Here is a 27,558-nt window from a genome sequence, read left to right on the forward strand (position 1 = left end):
GTCCATTGTGACTTGCCTCATAAGTTTGTGCATCAACTGTAGCCACCATTTAGTAAGTCCTAGGGAACTCATTGTAACAAAAAAGTAAATGTGAAATTATTTTTGTGAAATGGCTATGGGACAAAACAACTCAAATGTTAGGGGACATGAGCTGAGTGCTAATAAATAGATTGATTATACTAGTGTTATATTGACATCACACGGGTGCAGCAAGATTTCCTTCTGTGAAGTTACTGCTGAAACATTTTGCTGGGAAAAAGTAAAGATTTACTTGAAATTTAATTGTGCTATTCCTGATCTGGTTGCAACTGATCTCTGATGACCAAAACCTAAAAAAATTACAGTCCCCAGTGACACCCATCACAGTTTTTGTTTTTCTTTATTGATTCCTGGACTATGGGTGTCACTTGCTAGGTAGCATTTATTGCCCATCCTTAGTTTGCCCAGAATGCAGTTAAGAGTTAACCACATTGCTGTGGGTCTGGAATCACATGTAGGTCAGATCAGATAAGGATGGCATTTCCTTCCCTCAAGGGCATTAATGAACCAGATGGGCTTTCTGACAATTGACAATGGATTCATGGTCATTATTAGACACCTAGTTTCAGATTTTTTTTGTTAAATTCAAATTTTACCATTTGCCATGGTAGGATTTGAACCTGAGTCCCCAGAACGTTATCTGGATTTCTGAATTAACAATACAGCAATAATACCCCAGGGCCATCGCGTCCCCTAGTGTGTAGTAAATTGGGTGATGGGGCATTGACGTGCTCAAATGTACAAAAGCAGGCTCAAAACTGTGATGGTTTGATCTTGATATAGAGACACAGAGCTGTACAGCATGAAAATAGACCTTTTGATCCAACTTGTCCATGCCGACCAGATATCCTAAATTAATGTAATCCCATTTGCCAGCATTTGCCCTTCCTTTTGATGTACCCATCCAGATGCCTTTTAAATGTTATATCCATACCAGCCTTCAACACATCCTCTGGAAGCTCATTCTATACACGCACCACCTTCTGCACAAAAAAGTTGTCCCTTAGGTCCCTTTTAAATCTTTCCCTTCTCACCTTAAAACTATGTCATCTAGTTTTGGACTCCCCCTCCCTGGGGAAAAGACCTTGTCTATTTCCTGTATCCATGCCTCTCATGATTTTATAAACTTCTTTAAGGTCACCCCTCAGCCTCTGACACTACAGGGAAAATAACGTCTCCCTGTAGTTCAAGCCCTCCAACCCTGGCAGCATCTTTGTAAACCTTTTTTAAACCCTTTCAAGTTTCACAACATTCTTCCAATAGCAGGGAGAAAGACTTGCACAATATGGAATCTGTCTTCCTGTAAATATAAACTTGCAGGTCTATAAAGGGAAGGCCCTTCAATGCCTGACTGTCTGATCTGCATCACTCAACTTTGTAGGTAGGACATGAAAACGTATCTTAAATCAATCATTTGTCTCTAATCCCATTTGTTCTTTACTCTAGCTTTGGAGCAGTTGATGATGGGAAACCACTGCACATTGTCAAAGTTCAGGATCATGGCCGAGTCCACATTTGGAACTGCCATCGGGATAAAATAGACGGATCTTTCGTAGTGGTTCCACTGAAGGATCAGCACAACAGGGTGTTTGGAGTTTTGGGTATTGACACACTGCGAGATCACTGTGACAAGTACTTCACATCTCATGAGATCAATTTTTATCAGGTGAATGTGCATTATCAGGTTGGAGACCTACCCTTCAATTTTCATTAACTTTATGAAAAGTTTGGAGCTGAGCAAAACATATCCTTAGAAAATGCAATAAGCAAATTGCTTGTGTTTAATGCAGCTCCAACGATTCTTAGTTATTGAAAAATGATTTAATAAATAACTACCAAGCTGTAAATTTGTTGAGATTTTATTCAAGTATCATTCAATACATAGCCTTACAATGTTAAAAATCACACAACACCAGGTTATAGTTCAACAGGTTTAATTGGAAGCACTAGCTTTCGGAGCGCTGCTCCTTCATCAGGGATCACAACCACCTGAATGAAGGAGCAGCGCTCCAAAAGCTAGTGTTTCCAATTATACCTGTTGGACTATAACGTGATGTTGTGTGATTTTTAACTTTGTACATCCCAGTCCAACACCGGCATCTCCAAATCATAGCCTTACAATAATAGTGCATTTATGTATCTTGTGACAATTACTTAGAGCTTGGCTTGATGATTTGTTTAAGCAGTAATAACTTACTCTTGCAATAATGCATATACAAGCATTTTGAAAAATATTAATAAATAAATAAATATAATGAGCTTTTCGTGAACAGGCAAGTCTAATATTACACAATGTGTTGTACAATGATCCCTCATTGCTTTTTCACACTGTCCTTTCACTATACTTCCAATTTTGTCAGTCCAAATTATAATTTAAAAAATTACCAGGGAAAAGCTATTGAAGAAATCAACATAGTATTAAACTGAAATCAATAAGAATAGCTTATTTGCTACCTAAATATGAATTTCAAATTTAAAAATCTGAAATACTTCAAAGATAAAACATGGTTGCCAAATATATAAGCAAAAGAATTAAAATCAGTAGAAAGGCTGCTAAGTTATTTAGTCTGAAAGCATGCTTGTTTGGGCATTATTGCAATGTTGTAGGAGAAAATAAAAGTCTTGGGATAATATTGAATTCTTAAGTCTCATCATAATAGTTCTGATAAGCTGCAACACTCACTATGATGGCTCATCTATTGGAACTTTTAACAATTTTGCCATGCACCAAAGCCCAGAGGCAAAGTGAGGAGATTGGAGTTGGCAGAAAGTGTTGATTGAGAGGGATTGAGGATGAGTTCAGCACTTCTGCTTCTTCTAATTCCAAAAGAGACAAAATCGTGCTATTCCCTCCCTAACAGCATGTGGGTTAACCTATGCACATGGACTGGTCCAAGAAGGCAGCCTCACCACCACCTTCTCAAAGGCAACTAGAGACTGCCAATAAGTGCTGACCAAATGCCAGCATCCCACAAATTAATTAAAAAAATGTCCACTCCAATCTTCAGACTGTTAACTGTAATCCCTGACTCTTGCAATAATTCCTGCGCTTTGTTACTGTATGGAGCATATTGTGGACTATGTTATTGTCCCTGACATCCATACACATTTAAGTGTGTATGTCTTCTCTTTCTCAATTGGAACAAAAATATAAAACAAAAAGTGGGATAGCTGTCTGACTATTTTAATCACAATAGGCCCTTTATTTAAGCAGCTTGCAGCTGCCCCTTCAGTTAAGTTGCTGAGGACACTGTGCAGCATGAATTCTGACTAGGAAAAATGGTTTAGTCACCTTAATCTGAAATAATCCAGAACCCTCAATATTTAAAGTAGTCCTGCCATCCCTGCCCTCCATATAATATAAGACTATGGTCTAGTCTGTTGAGTGCAGATCAGAACTCTGGTAAATTAGTTATCATTGTGCCAATTTTTGTCCCATAAAATAGACGCAGCATTGTTGAATTTATGCCTTCATATATTTTGCTTGCCAGGCAGTGTATTTTAGCAAATAAAAATACCTTGTGGAGTCAAGGAAATTAGATAACTTTAAAAGAGAAACAAAGACTGCTGCGGATGCACAGCAGGTCAATGAGTGGCTGAAGGAGAATGAAGATGAATCTGTGTCAACTCTTCAACAGATTCAAGCTGAAGTATAAAGCAGAGCACATTTCTTTTCCTAAGAGCAGGATTTTCACAGGATTCAAATCTCTGTCTCCTAACCATGTCCCATCTAACTCGCTTGATACTCTTTTGAAAACCAAAAGTGAAGTCTGTTGAAGACACAGTGCCTTTTAAAATTATTTATTTAATTAACCATGTCCCATGATTGAATCATAGATAAAACTGTTTAGGCATATTATCTCACTACCTCCAGAGTAGGTGGGATTGAATCCAGACTTTCTGATCCAGCGATAGAGATATTGACACAACACTACGAATGCCATGCTGGCTCTCCTTATAACTGATTCTAGCCCTTAATGATGCAATGCTCATTTCCTGTGTATCTTTAACAACATAGTTAACGCCAGTTCTCTGCAACAGCAATTCAATTAGTTGCACTCCTTCACATTTGCCCATGATCACTTTAGAAATTTTTCTCCATCAGCTGATTATCTGATTCCTTTTTGAAAGTCACTATTGAATTTGCCTGCACCTTACTTTCAAGTAGTGCCTTCCAGATTGCGAGAATATAGAGCTTAAAGAAGATTCTTTTGCCAATCATCTTAAATCTTTGTCCTCTAGATTCTTCCGCTTCTTTTGTCTAGACTCTCATGATTATGAACAATGTTATTAAAATCCCCTCTCAATCTCCTCTGAGGAGATCAACCCCAACTTCTCCAATTTATCCAAATAGATACAGGTCCCCATCTCTAAAATAATTTATTGTAAATTTTGTACCCTTTCTAAAGTCTTCATACTTTCCAATATTGAACACAATAATCCAGCTGAGTCTGAACCAGATGTTTAGAAAGAAAAATAGAAAGAAAAGGAAAAGAAGTTACAGGAATTAATGAGTTAGAAATCAAAACCATAATTTTGATAAATTCATCTGAACCAAGTATGCAATGTCCAGTGAATGTTCTTCCAGAATCCTTTTTTCATAAGAGCATGGATACAGGTGGTTGAAGTTGTAGATGTAGCAATATGATTCTTATAGACTGGGATTTAATCCAGGTAAATATAGGCTTCTTCTCAGAAATCAGATACATTAGGGACATTTAAGTGACTCTTGGATATGCACATGGAAGTTAGTTCTGATCTTAGAGTAGGATAAAAGACTGGCACAGCATCTAGGGCCAAAAGGCCTGTACTGTGCTGCACTGTTCTATGTTCTGATCCTGAGAACCATTCTCTTGTGCACCCTCTGTAATACTTTCACATCTTTCCTAAAGTGCAGTGCACAGAACTGGATGCTGTACTCCAGCTAAGTCTGAACTAATGCCTTGCACAAATTCAAAATAGCCTCTTTGCTCTTCTCATTTAGAACCTAGATACTGCATGATTAACCAACTAATCTCTCGACCAGTGCTGCCTCCTCTAATGACTAATGCACATGTTCCTTTTCTTCTATACTATCTTTATAGTTTACACTTTCATTTATACTGTCTCTTCATGTTCTTCTTATCAAATATTTCAACTCATACTTCAAACTGAACTTCATCTGCCACCAACATGCCTTTTTGTTTTTTACAGTTTACAATGGTCCCAAATTCCATATTGTTCTGAAATTTTGAAATTGTGCCCTGGCGAGGCATAATCTAAAACAGTCATATGTATCAGGAAAAGCACTTGTCCCAACAGACTCCTTGGAAATTCCATCAGTAAATCTTTCCCCAGATCAAAATGTATCCATCAACCATTACTCTCTGTTTTCTGTCACTCAACCAATTTTGCATCTATATTGCACGAGCTCTAAGTTCACTCACAAGTCTATTCTGTGAGACTGGATTAAATGCCTTGATGTATACCACATCAACAGCATTACCACGATCAACTCTCTCTGTTACCTCTTCAAAATCCTCCAGCAAGTTTGCTAAGCATGATGTTCCCTTAAAAAAATCTTACTGACTCTCCTTAATTGAAACCCATATGTCCATCTGACTTTTGATTTTGAGTCAGTGTCATACAGCACCAAAACAGATCCTTCGGTCTTACGAGTCCAAACCAATCATGTTCCCTAACTAAACTAGTCCCACTTGCCTGTATTTGGCCCATATCCTGCAAGCCTTTTATATTCAATTACTTATCCAAATGTCTTTTAAACATTGTAACAGTACTGGTATCTACCACTTCCTCTGGAAGGGTGAAAACAATGACTGCAGATGCTGGAAATGGCACCTTTCCCTGCCACTGCAGGAACTGTAAAACCTGTGCCCACACCTCCTCCCTCACCTCTATCCAAGGCCCTAAAGGAGCCTTCCACATCTATCAAAGTTTTACCTGCACATCCATCATTATCATTTATTGTATCCGTTGCTCCCGATGCAGTCTCCTCTACATTGGGGAGACTGGGCGCCTCCTAGCAGAGCGCTTTAGGGAACATCTCCGGGACACACGCACCAATCAACCACATCGCCCTATGGCCCAACATTTCAACTCACCCTCCCACTCTGTCGAGGACATGGAGGTCCTGGGCCTCCTTCACCGCCGCTCCCTCACCACCAGACGCCTGGAGGAAGAATGCCTCATCTTCCGCCTTGGAACACTTCAACCCCAGGGCATCAACGTGGACTTCAACAGTTTCCTCATTTCCCCTTCCCCCACCTCACCCGCTTCAGGCTCTCTGCCTTTATTCCTGATGAAGGGCTTTTGCCCGTAACGTCGATTTCACTGCTCCTTGGATGCTGCCTGAACTGCTGTGCTCTTCCAGCACCACTAATCCAGAATCCACTTCCTCTGGCAGTTCATTCCACACTTGAACCACTCTCTGTGCAAAAAGGTTGCTCTTCATGTTCTTTTTAAAATTTTCTCATCTCACCTTAAAAATATGCTGCCCTGGGGAGAAAAAAAAAACCCTTATTAACCTTATCTATCCCCCTCATGATTTTATAAATCTCTATAAGGTCACCCCTCGATCTCCAATGCTCCAGTGACCAAAGTCCCAACCTATACAGTCTATCCTTATAATCCAAACCCTCCATTCCTGGCAAAATCTTGGTAAATCTTTTCTCAACCCTCTTCAATTTAATAATATCCTTCCTGCACACAGTTCTCCAGAAGGGGCATCATCAATGTCCTGTACAACCTCAATGTGACGTCCCAACTCTTATACTTGGGATTTCAAAGAATTATGTACCTGAACCCCAAGGTCTATCTGTTTGACTTGGAATATTATTTCTAGAAGTTTCCTCACACAGAGTTGAGCTGATAAATGCTGTTGCTGTTAGCTTATCTTTACACCCTTGATTGAGTAAGGATGTTTGCAATTCATCTGCTTTTTCATACTCCATCTCGGCTTCACTTTCTTGGTCTTTCACTAGCTGTTTGAACCTTTCATAATCAACCTGGTTCTCAACTGTATTTTCCACCTGACATCTGTCATAAATACACTTTTCCTTCTTTATCATAATTTCCAACTCTTTTGTTAACCAGGAAGCTGTGGGATTTGTCTGGCCTAACTCCCTTTCAGAGAAATGTTCCTTAACTCTGCCTGATTCATCTTTTCTTTGAAAGTAGTCCGTTGTTCAGTTTTCTCTGATAATCTTTGAATTTGAATTGTTCAGCCCAGTTCAATTTTTGTATCATTGCAGTTGGCTTTCCCCCAGTTAACTACTTCCCAGCATCGAGCCACTGACCTCCCCCCCCTTCCTCCCCCCCTCCGAAAGGAGCTCACTGCCACACCAATACCCCCCACCTCACCCACCCTTTCCCGTGTCCACCAACTGCCCCAAGTATAACAGAGCCTGCGATAGCCAGATCGGTCTGCACCACTACAGACTCACCCTGAGAGAGGGAGAGAGTCATTCTCATGTATGAGGGAAACTGATGATGATGATGCTGATTCTAACTGTGGATTGTTCATTGTTCTTTGACCTAAATCTTATGATGCAACAAGCACTATCCCTTAAATGTTCTCTCACTCTTACTTGGCCCACCTCATTCCCAACAAGAAGGATTAGTAGTAGCTTTCTTTCTCATTTGTCTCAAAATAGTTCACCTGGGAGCATACTGGGGCCTCTTACCCACATAGTGAGTAAATGTGCTTGGAACAATAGTTCAACATTCAGACTTAGAAGGATCCAGCTTTAATCAGAAGCTGAAATTAGGCATGGCAATGGCTGCAATTTCTTTCAATACCAGTGGGAGGAAAAAACTGCTCCATGTCATTATTCAGGGATCGTCCATTCAAACCTGTGCCCAGTTTATGTCAAGTGATCACGGGATTTCCTCTCAATGGTCAAATAACTTGCCAGTAATCGATGCCCAATCATCAATATTGATGAGGTCAGTAAAATGCTTGAAGTTTGAGTTAGCACCAGCAGAAGCAGAGTGGGAGAACATAGAAGGAAAGCAGGATAATGTATGACCAGAGCTGAATTGCAGATGTGTATGGGATCCCCCATGCTGCTTATTATCATTCTAACTGGAAATTAACTTGAAATGGCAGGCAATGCTGTCTTCCATTAACTCTCTGTGCTTCACAAATTGGTTTTGTTGAGTGGTAAGGCAATGAACAAACTATATTTTGTGTAAATATACAATTGCTATAAGTACACTGATATTTAATATAAGGTACTTTCAACTTATTGTGCACTTATATTCACTTTGGTCTGTTTGCAACTTTAACCTTTTTTAAGAGTAATTAAAACACACTGATTACAATTTGATTCTTAGGGTGTGGCAAAGGCATTTAGTATTGCCTATCATCATGTTCGGGTCCGGAATGACATCCTAAAAGTTGTGGATAATGCTGTATTGTGGCTGTTTAATGAAACACCAAATATCAACGCTGTCATCACCTACCTGGCAGAACCTTCAGGTAGCAAGGTACATCATGTATTTCACTCCATCTTGTTACAGGTAGCTTAGCAGGACATAAAGTTTCTGAATTTAAGGTCATATTGCTGTTCAGTTCAATTAATGCTATCAATCAAGCTTTTGAGGCTGGTTCTGCTGTTCAGCATAATTACTTTTAAATTGGAGAAAGAAAACTGTTCACATGTGGCAGGTTTTGCCGAAGCAAAGACACCCAGTGTTGACCTTAAAGAAAGCAGCACACACCAATCTGGTGATGTCAGAGGTTTTTTTTCCCCAATGACAGTTTTAATTTGGCATCAAATCCAACAGCTGTGCTGGCATGCAGCAACAGTGATGTCAGCATTCAGGTAAGCAACCAATTGACTTGAAGTATTCATACACAGATAACCAGAAAGTTAGAAATGCCTAAAGTTCTTCATTTTACATTTAAATTTTCAAGTAAGAGAATTGAGAAAATAAATAGATTTCTTAATCAAAAATAAATTGCTTTTAAAAACCATGCAGAATTTTGTATTTTATACAGAGAAATCTTGATATTCCATAAATGTAAAATTAGCTTATCAAGGCCAGAAAGGGTGTTTGAAATAATTATCATTTGGTAAGCTATTAATAATCTAATTATAACTCTGTGGTTCAAGAGAGGAGCCAGAAGAAAACAGGGTCAGGAGAGTACTATAATTAATTGTTAAGGAACAATGCACTTAGAAAACATCATCTGATCTGATAAAGTTGACCAGCTTTCTCAAAAGGAAAATCATGTTTGATAAATTCATTTGAGATTTTTGAGGATCTATCTAGATAGTAAGGTGCACACAGGGGAAGCAGTAGTTGTATAATCGGATTTCCAAAAGGTACTCGATAGGATTCTACACAAAATGTTAATATACAAGATAGGGCCGCATGGATTGTTAATTAGACAGGAAACAAAAAGCAGGAATAAATGGGATATTCTCAATTAGGTGGGCTGTAATTTGTGAAGTACTGCAAGACTCTGGGCTGCGGCTTCAGCTATTTACAATCTTTGTTAATGACACACAAAGACACCCAGAATAATATATCTAAATTTGCTAGTGATACTCAACCAGGTCAACATGCAAGGCACAAAGACGACACAAATGCTGCCAAGCGATATAAACATATTCAGTGAATGGCCAACAAGACGGCAGATGGGGCAAAGTGTGCTAAAGTGCAAAGATATTGACTTTGATCATAGGAATAGGACAGCAGAATTTTTTTAAAAAGGCATGAAGTTTGCAAATGTTGATGTTAATTGGGACTTGGATGCCCCCATACAAGGAACAGAGAAAATTCACAACAAGCCATTGGGAAGGTAAATAACATGTTGATGTTTATTGCAAGAGGATTGTAAAACAATAAGGAAGCCTTGGTACAATTGTATGTGTGCAATTTTGGTCTCTATATTTATTGAAGGATATATTTGCATTGGAGGTAGAACAATGAACGTACAATGTATTTATTGGTCCCTAAAGAGGTTATCTTATGGTGAGAGGCTGAGTAATTTGAGTCCATTTTCACTGGAGCTTAGAAGAATGAGAGGTGATCTCATTGAAACATTCAAGATTCTGATAAGTAAACACTAGGGGTTGTTTCACTTGGTTGTGAATTTAGAACTCAGAGTCACATTCTCACAATAAGGGGCCGATCATTTAGGATTGAGGTTAGGAGAAATTTCTTCGCTCAAGGGTATTTTGTATTCTCTACTCCAGAGGGTTATGAATGCCCCATCATTGTATATATTTAAGAGTGACATAGATAGTTCTTTGATCTCTCAGTGAATCAAAAAAATAGGCAGGAAAACAGTTAAAGCTGAAGGTCAACAGAAATTATGTTAGCTGATATAGCAGGCTCGATCAACCATTTGGTTTTCTCTCCATTTTTTTTGTGTTGTTACTGAGAAACTAACAATATAAGCATGAATTTTCTCATCAATTCATGATTACAATGGAGATTGCAGAGTTGAAAAATGTGGTGCTGGAAAAACACAGCAGGCCAGGCAGCATCCAGAGGAGCAGGAGAATTGGCATTTTGAGCATAAGCCTGAGGCCTGAAGAGGGGCTTATGCTGCCTGGCCTGCTGTGTTTTTCCAGCACCACATTTTTCTACTCTGGTACTCCAGCATCTGCAGCCTTCACTTTCTCCTAATGGAGATTGCAGTCAACATGTGAGAAATGTGGCACAGTGGTTAGCACTGCTGCCTCACAGTGCTAAGGATCCAGATTCACAGGACATAGAACGTAGTCCAGGCCCTTTGGCCCTTGATGTTGCGCCAATCTGTGAAACCGATCTAACTTAGACTATTCCATTTTCATCCATATGTCTACTCAATGACCATTTAAATGTTCTTAAAGTTGGTGAATCTACTACTGTTGCAGGCAGTGTATTCCATGCCCCTACCCTCTCTGAGTAAAGAAACGACCTCTTCAATTCCACTCACAGGCGACTGACTGTGTGGAGTTTGCACATTCTCCCTGTGTCTGTGTGGGTTTTCTCTGTGTGCTCTGGCTTCCTCTCACTGTCTAAACATAGACTCATAGGCTGAAGCGTGCTAACACACTGTAGGATTCTATGATTCTATGAAATGCAGGAGCTCAGACTCACTGATAGCAACCTTTAGATTTCCAGGCTGGTTCTACACAGGTCCAGATTTGCTGCTGTCACTTTCACTGTCATTGAAATAATGAAATCACAGCCAGAGTGTTCTTGTACCAGCTATTTATTTTTGCTTGTTTTCTTTCGCCATGTGCTAACTTATTTATATGAGGAAGTTTAGCTGAATTAGCTAGTAGCTGTTTAATTCATGTACAGATGTTAGTAATTCAAGCAGAAACTTAAGAACATTAACTGCTTAAAATAAATAGCTACTTGAACCAACCTCCAACCTCAATTACTGCCTTCTGACAAGCAGTAGATTTTTCACCAAAGTTTTTAAATTGTTTTCAGTATCCATTCTCAATTGCTTTTCTTTCCATACTGCCATTGATGATCGTATCATGGCTGAATCTCAAACGTGTATTTGTAGAAATCATTAAATAATGCATAGAGTCATAGAGATGTACAACACGGAAACAGACCCTTCGGTCCAACTTGTCCATGCCGACCAGATATCTCAACCCAAATCTACTCCCACTGTTGAAAATTTGATATCAAAAGTAGGGAGCAATATTCATTTAGACAAGCAGGAGGCTGGAAGAACACAGCAAGCCAGGCAGCATCAGGAGGTGGAGAAGTCAACGTTTTGGGTGTAACCCTTCTTCAGGAATGGAGGTGGGGTTAGCGGGAGCTGCAGATAAAAGCAGAAGGGAAGGGTTATGGGTGGGGAGAGGGGCGGAGTGTGAGGTAATGATAGATGAATACAGGTGGTGGGTATGATCTGGTTGGTCGATGGGAGGAATGAATCCGGTTCAGAAGCTGGAAGGAAGAGTCAGTCGGAGGGATGGAAGGGAGCAGTCGGGGCTGGAAAGGGAGCAAGGGTGGAAAGTTTATTTCAAATTGGAGAACTTAACCTCCTGATACTGCCTGGCTTGCTGTGTTCTTCTACCGTCCTGCTTGTCTACTTTGGTTTCCAGCATCTGCAGTTCTTTTGTCTCTCGCCATATTAATTGGGCGAAAAAAATGTAGCCTTAACTCTACCCCCTTTTATGTAAGGAGCAGGCAGTTGACAAAAATGTGCAACTCTACCCGAGCAAAGTCGACAGCAGGGGAGCTGCAGGATTTTCATCGACATGGGAAAGAGCTTTTTTGAAATCAGCATTACAAGCTGTTGCTGTACTGAAAGAAGAGATTAATTGGGATATCTTCACTGGTAACGATGTGGAGCACCAGAATCTTACCTTTGAAAGACAGCATTTTGTATTCCTTCATGGGATGTGGGTGTCGCTGGCTCGGCCAGCATTTATTGCCCATCCCTAATTACCCAGGGGGCAGTTCAGAGTCAACCACATCTTTGTGGGTCTGGGGTCACATACAAGCCAGACAAGGTAAGGATGTCAGTTTCCTTCTCTAAAGGACATTGGTGAACATGATGGGTTTTTCCTGACAATTAGCAATGGTTTCACAGTCATCATTTGACTTAATTCCTGATTTTTAAAACAAACTTCAAGCTTCACCATCTGCCATAGTGCAATTTGAACCCAGGTCCCCAGAACATTACCTGGGTCTCTGGACTAATAGTCCAGCAATGATACCATGAGGCCAACATCTCCCCATGAATTAAATCAAATCAAGTGAGAGAGACAGAATTTGTGTCTCTCGGTTTTAGCATGGCTGCCTAAAGATTCACTAGCTGGAAGAAAAATAGCTTCAGAACTTTAAATTTCTCAACCCACGGCTTATTATTTGTAAACTTGAGGATTGTTCAACTATGCAGATTAATCAGTGATCCACTATGAAGTGGCCAAAACAGTCCATTTTATTTAATGCACTTCTTCATATTCTATTACAGTTTCATCCTGTACAGTAGGGCTTTTAAAGAACTTTTTTCTCACCTCATGGGCAATGCTTATCCATTGTTGTCCAGTTATCCTGTGGATTTTGAGGCTACTTCAGTGGAGATTGTGTCATTCAGCATCATTGAGAGTTGTTGTGGTGGGATTTGATATTTAGTTGTGTTTCTTTGGTACTGTAATCTTTTAAATGTACACGTTCAAATGTTTCTGTTATTGTCTGTCTGAGAATACAACTAAATGTGTTTCCTAATACTTCTTACACATTTAAAATTAACCATACTTCCAGAGAACTACTCTCTCATTAGCAAGAGATGACTGGTAGTGAGTTTAACTTCAGACAAGGTTGAGGAAACAGGACCTTTATGTTGACCATATCTTCTGTGAGAAAACAACCCATGCTGTTGATGTTATTGCAAATCAGCTGTACAGCCAACTGAGCTCACCAACCCCCTACTCATTTAAGATTATGCCAATCCAATCGGTAACATTTTGTGTCGTAGTCAGAGATATATGTTTGTTTCTTAGTTAAAAGACATATACAATGTAAACAAATCTAACTAGGTAATTTATTTTCAAAAGAAAAGCACTTTGAAGTCAAAATTATATTGCTCCTTAGTATGTTCTACTTGTAAACTAACTAGTCTTGATTGATCATTCACTGAAGGTGATACGATCATTTGCTGACTAAATAAGGAATGTCTAGCTTGAATTGAAAAATTATCTTTTAGTTTTTTCTTGAGGAACACGCTTGGAAGATAGTTGTGTATGAAGTCAAATCCTTTCAACTTAATAGCTAAAATGCCTGGAGTGACTCAGCTATCAAATGAAACAGGCAACATATTGTTTTTGAAACGTACTGTGTCTACCATTGGAAATTTTGTGCTTATTTTCAGTTACAGTCCAATGATAAAGCCATTGAATATAATTAAATGGTGACCAAGATCCTTTCCACTAACCTTTTTTTTTCACATGCCAAAGGATTATGTGTTATGCAAAACAATGACAACGGAATATGAATTTGATGAACCATGGTCAGAGGTACATGTGCCTCCAGTAACTCTGCAGAAGGAGGACAGCTACTTCAGGTTCGCCATTATTGCACTTGACCCCTCATCTTTGGATTTGGGACGCGAAAGAAGTTAATTTTTCAAGCTTCAGTTGTTCGATAATGTCTTATAGCACCTGCAAAAGCAAATTACTGTGGTCGGTGGGAATGAGAAATAAAAACTGAAAATGCTGGTACCATTCAGTGGGTCAGGCAGCACCTATGGACTAAATGGGTAGTATTTCACTAATCAGGCAGATGGCCTGACATTGACTGGTTGTGGGCCAGCAGAATGTCTACCCTAACCTTTACAGTTGACAGCCAACTACTACAGCCACCCTCCCTCCCTCCCCCCAAACTCCATCACACCCAGGAGCTGCCAGTCTGATCAGAGGGCCAGCAAGAGTGGTGGCAACTGCTGAGACAGGCTGTTATAAAGTCATAGAGACATACAGAACGGAAACAGACCCTTCGGTCCAGCTCGTCCATGCTGACGAGATATCCTAAACTAATCTCGTCTCATTTGCCAGCATTTGGTTTTAAATGCTGTAATTGTACCAACCTCCACCATTTCCTCTGGCAGCTCATTCCATACACACACACCCCCATGTGAAAATGTTGCCCCTTAGGCCACTTCTAAATCTTTCTCCTCTCACCCTAAACCTATGCCCTCAAGTTTTGAAATCCCTCAGCCCAGGGAAAAGACCTTGTCCATTTACCCTATCCATGTCCCTCATGATTTTATAAATCTCTATAATGTCATCCCTCAGCCTCTGACACTGCAGGGAAAACAGCCCCAGTGTATTCAGCATCTCCCAATAGCTCAAATTTCCAATCCTGGCAACATCCTTGTAAATCTTTTCTGAACCCTTCCATGTTTCACAACATCCTTCCAATAGGAGAGAGACCAGAATTGCACACAGTATTCCAAAAGTGACCTAACTAATGTCTTGTACAGCTGCAACATGATGTCCCAACTCCTATACTCAAATGCTCAGATCAATAAAGGAAAGCATCTTCACTACCCTATCAACCTGTGACTCCACTTTCAAGGAACTATGAACCTGCACTCCAAAGTCCCTTTGTTTAGCAACACTTCCTTTAGCAACACCTTACCATTAACTGCATAAGTCCTGCCCTGATTTACCTTTCCAAAATGCAGCACCTCACATTTACCTAAATTATACTCCAACTGCCACTCCATGGCCCATTGGCCCATCTGATCAAGATCCCTTTGTAATCTGAGGTAACCTTCTTCTGTCCACTACACCTCCAATTTTGGTGTTATTTGCAAACTTACTAACCATTCCTCCTATGTCCATATCCAAATCATTTATATAAATAAGAAAAGCAGTGGACCCAGCATTGATCCTTGCATCACACCACTAGTTACAGGCCTCCAGTCTGAAAGGCAACCCTTCACCATTACCCTCAGTCTTCTACTTTTGAGCCAGTTCTGTATCCCCCATCTACGCCCAATCGGTTTTTGAAAGTTCTTGTCTAACACTGTCAAAATTGGCCGTCCTCCAATTAGAGCTTGAACTTTTAGATCCGGTCTATCCTTTTCCATCACAATTTTAAAACTAATAGAATTATGGTTGCTGGCCCCGAAATGCTCCACCACTGATACCTCAGTTACCTACCCTGCCTTATTTCCCAAGAGTAGGTCAAGTTTTGCACCTTCTCTAGTAGGTACATCCAGATATCAGAAAATTTTCTTGTACACACTTAACAAATTCTGCGTCATCCAAGCCATTAATACTATGGCAGTTTCAGTTTATGTTTGGAAAGTTAAAATCCCCTACCATAACCACCTTACTATTCTTACAGATAACTGCGATTTCCTTACAAGTTTGTTTCTCGATTTTCCGCTGACTACTGGGGTTGATAGCACAATCCCAATAAGGTGATCATCCGTTTCTTATTTCTCAGTTCTAACTTCCCTGGACATATTCCAAGAATATCCTGCCATAGCACAGCCATAATGTTACCACTAATCAAAAATACTACTCCACCTCCCCTCTCGCCCCTCCTTTCTCTCCTTCCTACAGCAACTGTACCCTGGAACATTAATTGACCTGCTGTAATTCATAGGGAAGGGCAAATAAACTGGAGATTTACATTATTGCAGGGAAAACCGCCCAGGAAAATCCCTGGAGCTATGGGGATTGCCCTTTTGTACCTGCAGCCCTTCCCTCTTACCATACTAGGCCTCCATTCAACCGGCAATCTCTCACACATGGGGATAATAGGTATATTGCCAGCAAATGCTGATGGTCAATAGCCCTTAACATTCTAAATTGCCATCCTCCTCAAGTGGACAGCCCATTGATGCCAGTCTCACCTTCAATTAGATTCCATAAGAACAGGGCATGGTCAGGGACTCAACCCTACCATGGCAGTCAGTGGAACTTGAATTCAATTCAGAAATATGAAATATAAAGCTAATAACAGTGGCTATGAAAGTATTTATACTCATTTCAAAACCATATCTAGTTTGTTAATGCCCTTTGGGAATGAAGTCTGGCTTCTTTTTGATTTGGCCCAAACCGTAGCAATGTGTTTGACTCCTAACTGCTGTCTGTAAGGATCTGCATGTGACAGTGTCAGCATGTTATATAGCTTCCTGGCAACACACCTTGGATTGAATACCTTGCTGCAGCATATGGAAGCAAGGAGAGCAAGATGCATACAGGGTAATGGGTCCTGCTGACACCATTGCCTTCATCCAACACCATCCCCATTCTTTATATGACCAATGTTTATAAAAGTGTTGTAAATGAGTTATTATTTATGTTGAGCGCAGGGATATGTATAGCACACAAGGAACCGATGAATAAGGATGTCCAAGGATTAGGCACCCCGCAAGTCGATGTCCTCTACAATGCATAGGTCTGTGTATAATGTTGTTTCCTTTTAAAGGCCCTCTCATGGGTGGGTCATGCAGCTCTAATCCTTACAGCTTAAGTCAATCACCCTTTAGCTTGAGTATGGTTGCTATCATTTTCTTTCCCACTGTGCACTTTCTGTTTCCAGCACAATGGAATACGACAATGATTGCTCCAGCCAGTGCCTTCCAGTCTCTATGTTTACATGTTGGTGAGCTCAAATATCTAAACATCTAATTTTTGATAGCCCTTCTCATGAACCCCATAGGCTTCTCACCTCCCCAGGTCCCCACCAATCACAAGCCTACAGCTGGTGTCCATGGATTGTGCCCTGATTTGCAACATGGAGCACATGACGAGCTGAATTCACCACGTACCTGTTCTGTTTTTCATAATCAGATTTCTCAACATCTAATAAAAGCAAATTACTGCAGATGCTGGAAACTTCCAATGCAATTGCAGAAGGTGCAACACCTGCCCCATTACCTCTTCCATGCCAACCATCCAAGGCCCCAAACACTCATTTCAGATTAAGCAGCATTTCACTTGTACCTCTTTCAATTTGGTCTATTGCATCCGTTGCTCCCAATGTGGTCTCCTCTGTATCGGAGAGACAAAACGCCGACTGGGTGATTGCTTTGCTGAGCACCTTCGGTCTGTACACAATCAGGTCCCAGACCTTCCCATGGCTTGCCACTTCAACACACAATCCTGCTCCCATGCCCACATGTCTGTCCTTGGCCTGCTGCAATGTTCCAGTGAAGCTTAACGCAAACTGGAGGAACAGCATCTCATCTTCCGATGAGGCACGTTACAGCCTGCTGGTCTCAACATTGAATTCAACAACTTCAGATGATTCTCCCATCTCGACCCCTCTGTTTTCATTCTGCTCCATCATTTTATTTTATTTATTTTATTGATTTAAAAAATTTTTTTTTCACTGTTCTGTACCTCTTATTTCTTGATTGTCTCTCTTTCTCTCGCTCCCCACACTCTCATCACCTTTTCCCTCTTCTCTTCTCCTTTTGTTACCTTCTCCCCTGTTTTCCATTTTGCCTCTGCTTCACATGCCCCCCTATCCCCCACATATTTTGTCACATAGCACTGGCTTCAGCCTTGGTCATTCACAGCTCCTAATCTCCCTGTAATCTCTCTTTGCACTGTCATTATCACCTCTTTATTGTTACCTTTGCTTTTGGAGCCTAGTATAAATACCTCCCTATTTCTCCTTTTTTTAGCTTTGACAAAGGGTCAATTAGACTCGAAACATCAGCTCTTTTCTCTCCTTACAGATGCTGCCAGACTTGCTGAGATTTTCCAGCATTTTCTTTTTTTTGTTCTCTTAATGTTTCTACTTAATGTTTTAGAATTGGAAATACCATAATCCGAACAGTAAACAGTGCAGTAAATTGTGAGATTTAAGGTAGTTCTTATTCACAGATTCAGGCAGAACCTGTTTGCTCCATATGGGAGTTAGTTTCTTGTTCACTATAAAGAATAATAACATCCAGGTGAGTGTAGAATGGGGTTCATTGCCTTGCTGACATTTCCAGGAGTATTCTTGAATGGGGAGAATTTACCCGAATGACGCCAATGATAAAATGATAACACTGAATTCTTTCCTCGAAAAGAAACATTTGTTTGTTTTGTCCTCAGGATATGGGTGTCACTGACAAACCAACAGTGATGTAATTCCCTAATCTTGCTGCACAGGAGATGGTTTGTCCGCTCCTGAACAGCTGCAGTTCTTGCTTTGATAGTAATTTCTGGCAATTTTACAGTACAACCAAAGTAGCATGACAGACCTCAGAGACTATTAAATCGAGCTAGTTATTTATAAACCATACCAGGTGGGGTGGATAAGTTCTCTTCCTTCCTTCCTTCCATTTATAAACCAGTTCCCCTTTTGAAGATAATTAAGCAATTTTTATGGGAAGTTACTAATTTTATTGAATTTAATTTCACAACTTGCTAAAATGGTATTTGAATTCATAACCATTGGAATAATAATCAAATGTCATATTAGCTACAGAGCCATCATTTTAACAAGAGGCATTAAGTCTCCTTTAGTGGGTGACCATCAGTATCACAGTAGTTAGACAATAATATAGCTGATTGCTCTATATTTAGAATGTTGCACATTTTACAACTGATATTCAGTGTGTTTTTCAATCAGAATCTACCTCTTCAGATGTGCTGATACTTCAGAAGTAATATTTGCTGAGACATATAAGGCAAGGCACATTTGTGTACCTGTGTGGGATTTGACGGGGAGAGCTCTTGCTGTACTTGATATTAATCTTGATTTGCGAAAACAACTCTTGGCTCATGAACACAAAGGCCTCCTATTGATGCTGAAGATTCTTCATGAAGCCTGCAACACAATCCTAAAGGAAGCTGCGGGAGCTCCACAACTATGGATCTTAGGTGGTGCTTTTTAATCTGTTCTTATTGCTAAGGAGAAAAATAACATAACAAGTTTGAATCTGAGAGATAGATGCATTGTTTTTAACTGGGGCTCCAAACGGTTATTATCTGGAATGTGCTGTCTGTGAATCTTTTGAGGACAGTTTCAATTATGGCTTTCAAAAGGGATTTTGCTAAGAATCTAGAGGGGAAAATGGCAGGGCTACACACTAAAAACAAGAGAGTGGAACAAGCTCTTGAGTTGTTCTTGCAGGGAAATAACTGAGTGAGCTTTTTAGCTGTAAACATGTTACGATTCTGCCTGAAAATGTGTTGCTGGAAAAGCGCAGCAGGTCAGGCAGCATCCAAGGAGCAGGAGAATCAACGTTTCGGGCATGAGCCCTTCTTCAGGAATAGTACAATTCTGCCTCACTTGCTGACAAAACCAATAGTGTAATTCCAATTATCAAATAACTCTGGAGCAGGAAAATCCCATTTTAGGAATAGGTTGAATTCCATGACCAGCCATTTGATTACATGATCAGCAGAGTGCTCAGAGGTATTGGTCACCTGTGGTTTAGCACATTCCCTTACTCAAGCCCCACACCATAAAGGTGGCATACCAGATGAAAGCGGCAAAATAATTGTGACCTAAAATATGCCATGCTAACAAGTTAGCAGTATAAATAGAGAACCCCAAACTTCACTTCAGAAGATCAAATCATTTGACAAGGGACTTAAATCCAAATTTTCCAATCATGTGAGAGAAAAGGATCAATTCCAGGTGTCAGTGCACAATTACCTGTTCCATTTTCAGTTAAAGTTTTGGCTTGCAGAGTGTTTGTTTGGTCCTTACCTTGCCTTTCTGGTCCCCTGTTGTATTTTATGGCTTCAACATTACAAAGACAATGAAATAAGTGATCTATTATTTGGAATTAGTTAGTGAATTATGTCTGTTTTCATTTTACAATTGGTTTTTCATTCTTACATTCTCTTCCAAAAGCCTAGCAACAAAACATGTCTTGACTGTTTATGCAGTGTTTCATTGAGCATGAAGTGCTGCCCAAATAACTTATATCATTCTGTTGTCTACACTTTAATTTTAAATAGTTAACACAACAGTGGAAGTATTTTTTTAAATAACCCTGGAGTTATAATGCTGGCAAGTGAGCTTTTATTTGCTACCTTAGGAAAGTAAAATTGTTTTTGTACTTTGAATTATTTTGGTCAAAAGGCTAGGTTCTCTGGATAAAAGGTATTTTTCATTAAATTATGCTTTTCTATAGGCCATTCAATCCTGCTGTACACTCAGTATGACCATGGGTGGTCATCACTTCAATGGTTTTATACGGTCATACTGTCACAGAATCTTACAGCACGGAAACAGATGCTTCAGTCCAACCAGACCATACCGAACTTAATCCCAAACTAAACTAGTCCCACTTGCCACCTTCTAGCTGATATCCCTCCAACCTTTCTTATTCATGTATCTATCTTTTTATCCTCACACTAAACCCATATCCCCGTATATCAGTAATTATCTCTTACCACCTAAGAGATATCCTGTACAAAGTTACCAAAGTGAATAATCTCATTGGTTATCATATTCCATCTGCCAATTTCTTACCCAATCACTGGGCTTGTTCGAATCCTCTTGACGGCTGCTTGCAATATGAAAATGACCCATTTATTCCTCCTCTGTTTTCTACCTGTTAAGCCAATCCTTAATCCATACCAGTACATTACCTCCAATGTACTTTAGTTTTGCTCACTAACCTCCCATGGCAATTTGTATCAAAAGTCTTCTGAACCTTCAGGTATAATGTCCACTGACTTCACATTATCAATTCTGTTAGTAATATTGCAAAAACTCCAACATGTTCATCTAACATGATTTCTCATTCACAAATCCAAGATGACTGTGTCCAGTGAAATCATTATTTGCCAAATGTCCATTTATCTCATTTTTTTAATGATAAATTCTATCATTTTTCTTACCATTGCTATAAGACTAACTGGTCTGTAGTTCCCATTTTATTCGTCTCCCCGTTCTTAAGTAGTGGATTAACATTTTGTGACATTCCAATTTGTAGTAAACTTTCCACAGTCTGTAGAATGTTTGAAGATGCTCACCACTGCGTTCAATTATTCCATAACTGCCTCTTTCAATATTCCGGAGCACAGAACATCAAGTCCCAAGGACTTATCAATCTTCAGTCCCATTAATTTATCTAACACAAACTTCTTATTAACACTAATTTCCTTCAATTTATCATTCTGTCTAGTCTCTTAGATCTCTAATTTGGGAGATTTCTTATACTTCTTCAATGAAAATAGACGCAAAATGATGATTTAGCTTCTCTTCTCTTTCTCTCTCCCCCACTATAAATTCTCCTGAGTCTGCCTGTAATGGATCCACGTTTGTCTGAGCCAAACATTTCGATTATTTATTTGACTTATTTATTGTCATGAGTACCTTGTTACAAAACACAGTGAAAAGTGTTGTACAGTGTCTCCAGTCTCCAGGGTCAACTTAAAACACAGAAACATAAACCAAAGCATAGATTATAATGCCAGAAAAATGAATAAATAAAGAAAGACCTTTTTTCTTTTTTGCTTTTTCTGTCTTTTCTGCATTTTTGAAGTATTTAGTCTATTTTAATGCTTTTTGCTGGTGTACATTCATATTCTGTTGTCTCTTTCTTTATCTTTCTTGATCCACCCTTGCTAATGATAATCAAACATCCTCCCAATTCTCAGGCTCACTATTATTTCTGGTAATTTAAAAGCCTTTTCTTTAATCTTATACAGTCCTTAACTTCTTTGTTAGGCACAGTTGATTGATTTTTGTTTAGGGTGAGGCTAATGCCTTGATAAAGCTGCATAATATAGTTTAACACACTTATAGTAGTTCTCCCTGGTACAATTTGTTTTGCAAAAATTTTAAATGTCACAACTTAACTGGGAAGAGGAAGCCAATAATCATGCCCCATTTTCCACAAGCTGTCACAAAATATATAAAATCCCAACTAGACTGCCAAGATTACCAAATGGCCTGACTCACTGCTACTCATGGCAAAATCTATTCACACCAGGTTTCATCATTAACAAAAAATAACTTGAATTATTGTAACCCAATAAACCTTGAAAAGAAAGAGTTAATAATCTACTACTACTACTACTGCTACATGACTTAAACAATTTCCTTTTAATATTCCCAACAATACACACAGCAAATGTTCGCAATTCCGTCAGAAAAAAGATATGGTTTAACACAGATATGAGTGGGAGAAAAAAGACAACAAAAACAAAATTTATATAAGATCAAAAGTCCAACTGTCAAGGGAGAGTTAAATTGTCTCTCCCAATTCCTTTTGATTTCAATAATGACAGCAAGCTTCTGTCTGTAAACAATGGTCATTCTTCACTTTGATTGTTAATTTTATGGACCTAGATCTTTTTCTCTCTAGAATTCTTTCTTGGAAGTTTCCTTGCTTTTTCTTTCTTTTCACCACATGGAGAGAGAGAAAGAGAAAGATATTTTCAATTAGTAGGCTCTGAATTATCTGGCTCCCATGCATTTACAATTTAATGACAAAATGCAGCTCAACCAATCAGACAGCTGTTGTCCGGGTGACCTTTCTTGACTCAAAGACTCTAATTGCAATGCTAAGTAAAAGAATCGCTCAATACTTTGAAAAATAATGTTGTCGTTAATAGATAAAAATGTATACCACAAATTGTAAAACTGTCCCCCTATTTCAGCTACATAGCTGACAAACTTCCACTTCAGTTTATAGTCACAAAAAAGAAAAAATGACCCTTTCTAGAAGAAATAAATTTTATAATTTTTAAAAATGCCCTTGCAACAATAATGAATTAAGCAGCATGATGGCTCAGTGGTTAGCACTGCAGCCTCACATCTCCTGGGTTCGATTCCCACTTTGCGCGACTGTGTGGAGTTTGCACGTTCTGCCCATGTCTGTTTGGGTTTTCTTCGGGTGTTCCGGTTTCCTCCCACAATCCAAAGATGTGCAGGTTAGGTGAATTGGCCATGCTAAATTGCCCATAGTGTTAGGTGCATTAGTCAGGGGTAAATATACGGTAGGGAAATGGGTCTGAGTGGGTTACTCTTTGGAGGGTCAGTGTGGACTTGCTGGGCCGAAGGGCCTGTTTCCATACTGTAGGGAATCTAATCTAATCAGTTTGATGTAGAGTTTACGACAATGGCATAAACAAATGCTTGCTTCCTTTCACTGACGTATTTTTCTTTTTGCTCTTCCCAACAGCTGACCGTGATAATGAAGAAAGGCGGGCAAAACTGCTGTTTCACCAAAAAATGTTGCAGGAACTGAAAGAAAATATTAATGATCTGAGTGACAAGTCACTTGCAGAGTTCAGGAAATCCAAAAGGCCTCCATTAATGGCTCATGATGTCTTTAGGGTTGTGTTACATATCTTGCAACCAAAACTAGATGTGGAAAACATCACCTGGGATTATTGCAGAAAGGTGAGCGTAAACGCATCCAGCAGTTTCAAAACTGTAATGCACATTTTGTTGATTTGTTGAACAATTAATTCATGGCTCCCTCTGCTGGTAAAGAAGGAAGCCACACAGTCCAGCAAAGCCTGTATCAAATTACCTAAAGTCATCCAAAACAGTATTTGGGTTATTATAATTGGCCTAATCATTACCTCTCTTTCTTAAAATGACCACTCCTCCAGTGACACCTTCTGTGTGTTTTAGCTTTGATGCCCCCTTTGCATTGTTGATGAGCCTGTCCTCTCGCCACCAAAACTCAAGATTAAAGAATGACCTCGTGGTTGAGGTGCAGGAGTGACTGTCTTCCAACAAAAATTGGCAAGGCAAGAAAACCTAGCCTTTGAATTGGCCATATGTTAATTTCAGTTCAGGAAACTCTGATATGTATGACACACTTTACTAGTTTGAAGGCACTAGACAAATTAAAATTGTTGTCACACAAACAAACCTGTTTTGGTACACTATTGGAGAATTTCTTGAAGGGGTGGGTTGGTAAAACCTGTGTCCATATTAAATAATATATTTTTCATGAGTGTTTAGAGCTTACCAAAACAAAATATCACTAATGCAGCATTTCAGATGTTCAAATGAAAGGTCATTTAATATGAAACACCAGTCTGGATTTTCATCCTTGTGGTGGATATTGGAATTTGAGGACAATTCCCAGTTTAGTCCAACTGCCTTGGATGAAAGTGTCCACAAAGGCAGGGTTTTCATTGTTTAGGGTAGGGGTTGGACTGCAGTCAGGCCGCAAAACACATGGACTGACTTTGGTCCAGTTAACATTTTTAAAGTAAGGTACTCAAGCTCTCACTTCTCACACAGACCCATACAATGCCTATGTTTCCCCATGCCAAGAACGCATGATAAAGTTTGGCAATTCAAGTGTTGAAAGACCTGAGCACCAGTGGAAACATTGCTTGATTGACAACTTTAGCTCTTTGATCTCCTTCTGTCAGTCAAACTTTGTTTAGGTACACACGATAAAGTGATTTCAAGTGTTTGCAGTTTCTGCTGATGCAATAGCAAAGCGTCTGGACATTTGATAATTTTTATTAGCCTGTTATAAAAGCAGTTTATTTTTAAGAAAATGGGAAATATTTTCAAGGAATAATTACTTTAAAGCTTTTTTTTTCATTAAACAGGAACCATTCTCACTATAATATTCATTCTATGTGATATATATCTTGGCATGGGGCCATTACCACCTGGTAGTAATGGTGGGGTGAATGAACACATTTGGCATGATTCTCCAAGGGCTGGATTGAGAGGAATAACTTGGCATGGAAGCGTGACGTGACAAAATAGGTGACTGAAGGGGCATACCTTCATTTGGGGAGCATGAGGAGGTATGGGATGGACTGAGATACATACCTTGGAATTGGGATGACCTTTTGACCTTACCGTTCAAATGGTATTTTCTTGCACACTATGCTTCACAACATTGCTGAACCATCAGGAGTCATGACTCTTTGAAAAGCTGACCCAAATCTATGGAAGGTATGGAGGAATAGGTCATAGCCTAGCTCCGCAATGAGATCTGGTTGGAGTGCAGGTCTCAGCTACCATTTTCATCCCTGACTCCCTAATTGCCCTTGAGAAGGTGGTGAACCACTACAGTCCATATATAGTGCAGGTACTCAGAATGCTATTACGAAGCAAGTTCCATGCTGTACAGGACATTGTTTGGCCACTGTTGGAATAGTGTGTGCAATTCTGGTCTCCTTCCTATGGGAAAGATGTTGTGAAACTTGAAAGGGTTCAGAAAAGATTTACAAGGATGTTGCCAGGGTTGGAGGTTTTTGAGCAATAGGGAGAGGCTGAATAGTTGAAACTTTATTGCTGGAACAGCACAGCAGGTCAGGCAGCATCCAGGGAACAGGAGATTCGACGTTTCGGGCACAGGCCCTTCTTCAGGAATGAGCAGAGAGTGTTCAGCAGGAGAAGATAAAAGGTAGGGAGGAGGGACTTGGAGGAGGGGCGTTGGAAATGTGATAGGTGGAAAGAGGTCAAGGTGAGGGTGATAGGTCGGAGTAGGATCCTACTCCGACCTATCACCCTCACCTTGACCTCTTTCCACCTATCACATTTCCAACGCCCCTCCTCCAAGTCCCTCCTCCCTACCTTTTATCTTCTCCTGCTGAACACTCTCTGCCCATTCCTGAAGAAGGGCCTGTGCCCGAAACGTCGAATCTCCTGTTCCCTGGATGCTGCCTGACCTGCTGTGCTGTTCCAGCAATAAAGTTTCAACTTTGATACATGAATAGGCAAGGAATAGAGGGATACGGACAGCGCAGAGGCAAAAGGTTTTTAGTTTACAAAGGTGTCATGCATCAGCACAGGCTATGTGGGCCAAAGGGCCTGTTTCTGTGGTGTGCTTTGAATTATCAGGTATAAGATGGAATGTAGGTTTGAGGTTAAAATCAGACCAGCCATGATTTGATTGAACAGGGGATCAGACTGGAATGGCAGAGTGACTCCACGGTTCCTTGTTTGTCTGTTTATAAAGAATGACAGCCCATTTATATTGATCAGTAAGAGAATACTGACAGGATTTAACTGGTTAATAATCACACAAAATATAATGGGTGAGGTTAGAAAAAAAAATTGACACAAGGGATTGTTTAGAATTCCTACAGTGTGGAAGAAGGCCATTCAACCCATCAAGTCAACACTGACCCTCTGAAGAGCATCCCACACCATCCCTATAACCCTGCATTTTCCACGGCCAATCCACCGAGCCTGCACATCTTTAGACTGTGAGGGGAAACCCATGTAGACACAGGGAGAACACGGAAACTCCACGCAGTCACCCGAGAGTGGGATTGAACTCGGGTGTTACGACATGGTTAATTTAAAACCAGCAACACAAAAAACATTTATCCTGTGCAGTAATCTGTAAACATCGAGTGGCCAAGAACTATTTAAAGTAAAAATTAACAACTTTATTTCATAAAGTATAACAGAATAATTAACTAACCATTATTTACAACTCCTTCCTCTAACCTACCTTCGACCTTCCCTTCTATAATACTAGTCCGATAAAAGTCCCAATTAAAATTTACAAAAACAACACTTCTTATCTCAAAACCAGGCAGCTGTAGATTCTTGTCTTCGGATCTTTCTGTGTCTTCCTTTCTCCTCGTTAGGAATTTCTGTGTTGCAGGTTACTGACTGAAAAGGGACTTTTAAGAGAGATATTGTTTCAAGCAGTCTGTTACATGCTAGGACCATAAGACCATATGACCATAAGACATAGGAGTGGAAGTAAGGCCATTCAGCCCATCGAGTCCATTCCACCATTCAATCATGGTTGATGGGCATTTCAACTCCACTTACCCGCGTTCTCCCCGTAGCCCTTAATTCCTTGTGACATCAAGAATGTATCAATCTCTGCCTTGAAGACACTTAGCGTCCCGGCCTCTACTGCACTCCGCGGCAATGAATTCCACAGGCCCACCACTCTCTGGCTGAAGAAATGTCTCCGCAATTCTGTTCTGAATTTACCCCCTCTAATTCTAAGGCTGTGTCCACGGGTCCTAGTCTCCTCGCCTAACGGAAACAATTTCCTAGCGTCCACCCTTTCCAAGACATGTATTATCTTGTAAGTTTCTAATAGATCTCCCCTTAATCTTCTAAACTCCAATGAATACAATCCCAGGATCCTCAGCCGTTCCTCGTATGTTAGACCTA

The 27,558-nt window shown here is 39.9% G+C and overlaps 1 protein-coding gene across 1 annotated transcript in view; it reads left to right on the top strand.

Annotated features, from left to right (window-relative positions):
• Nucleotides 1-27,558, top strand: part of LOC122564002 (EF-hand calcium-binding domain-containing protein 5-like) — a 164,768-nt gene that overhangs the window by 120,020 nt on the left and 17,190 nt on the right. Inside the window, exons 13-17 of the mRNA XM_043718422.1 lie at nt 1,486-1,705; nt 8,374-8,526; nt 13,962-14,068; nt 19,093-19,343; nt 23,612-23,832. Coding sequence (XP_043574357.1) covers nt 1,486-1,705; nt 8,374-8,526; nt 13,962-14,068; nt 19,093-19,343; nt 23,612-23,832 — 952 coding nt within the window. The remainder of the gene's footprint in view (nt 1-1,485; nt 1,706-8,373; nt 8,527-13,961; nt 14,069-19,092; nt 19,344-23,611; nt 23,833-27,558) is intronic.

The sequence above is a fragment of the Chiloscyllium plagiosum genome, chromosome 28 (genome assembly GCF_004010195.1).
Source record: "Chiloscyllium plagiosum isolate BGI_BamShark_2017 chromosome 28, ASM401019v2, whole genome shotgun sequence".
Taxonomy (NCBI): domain Eukaryota; kingdom Metazoa; phylum Chordata; class Chondrichthyes; order Orectolobiformes; family Hemiscylliidae; genus Chiloscyllium; species Chiloscyllium plagiosum.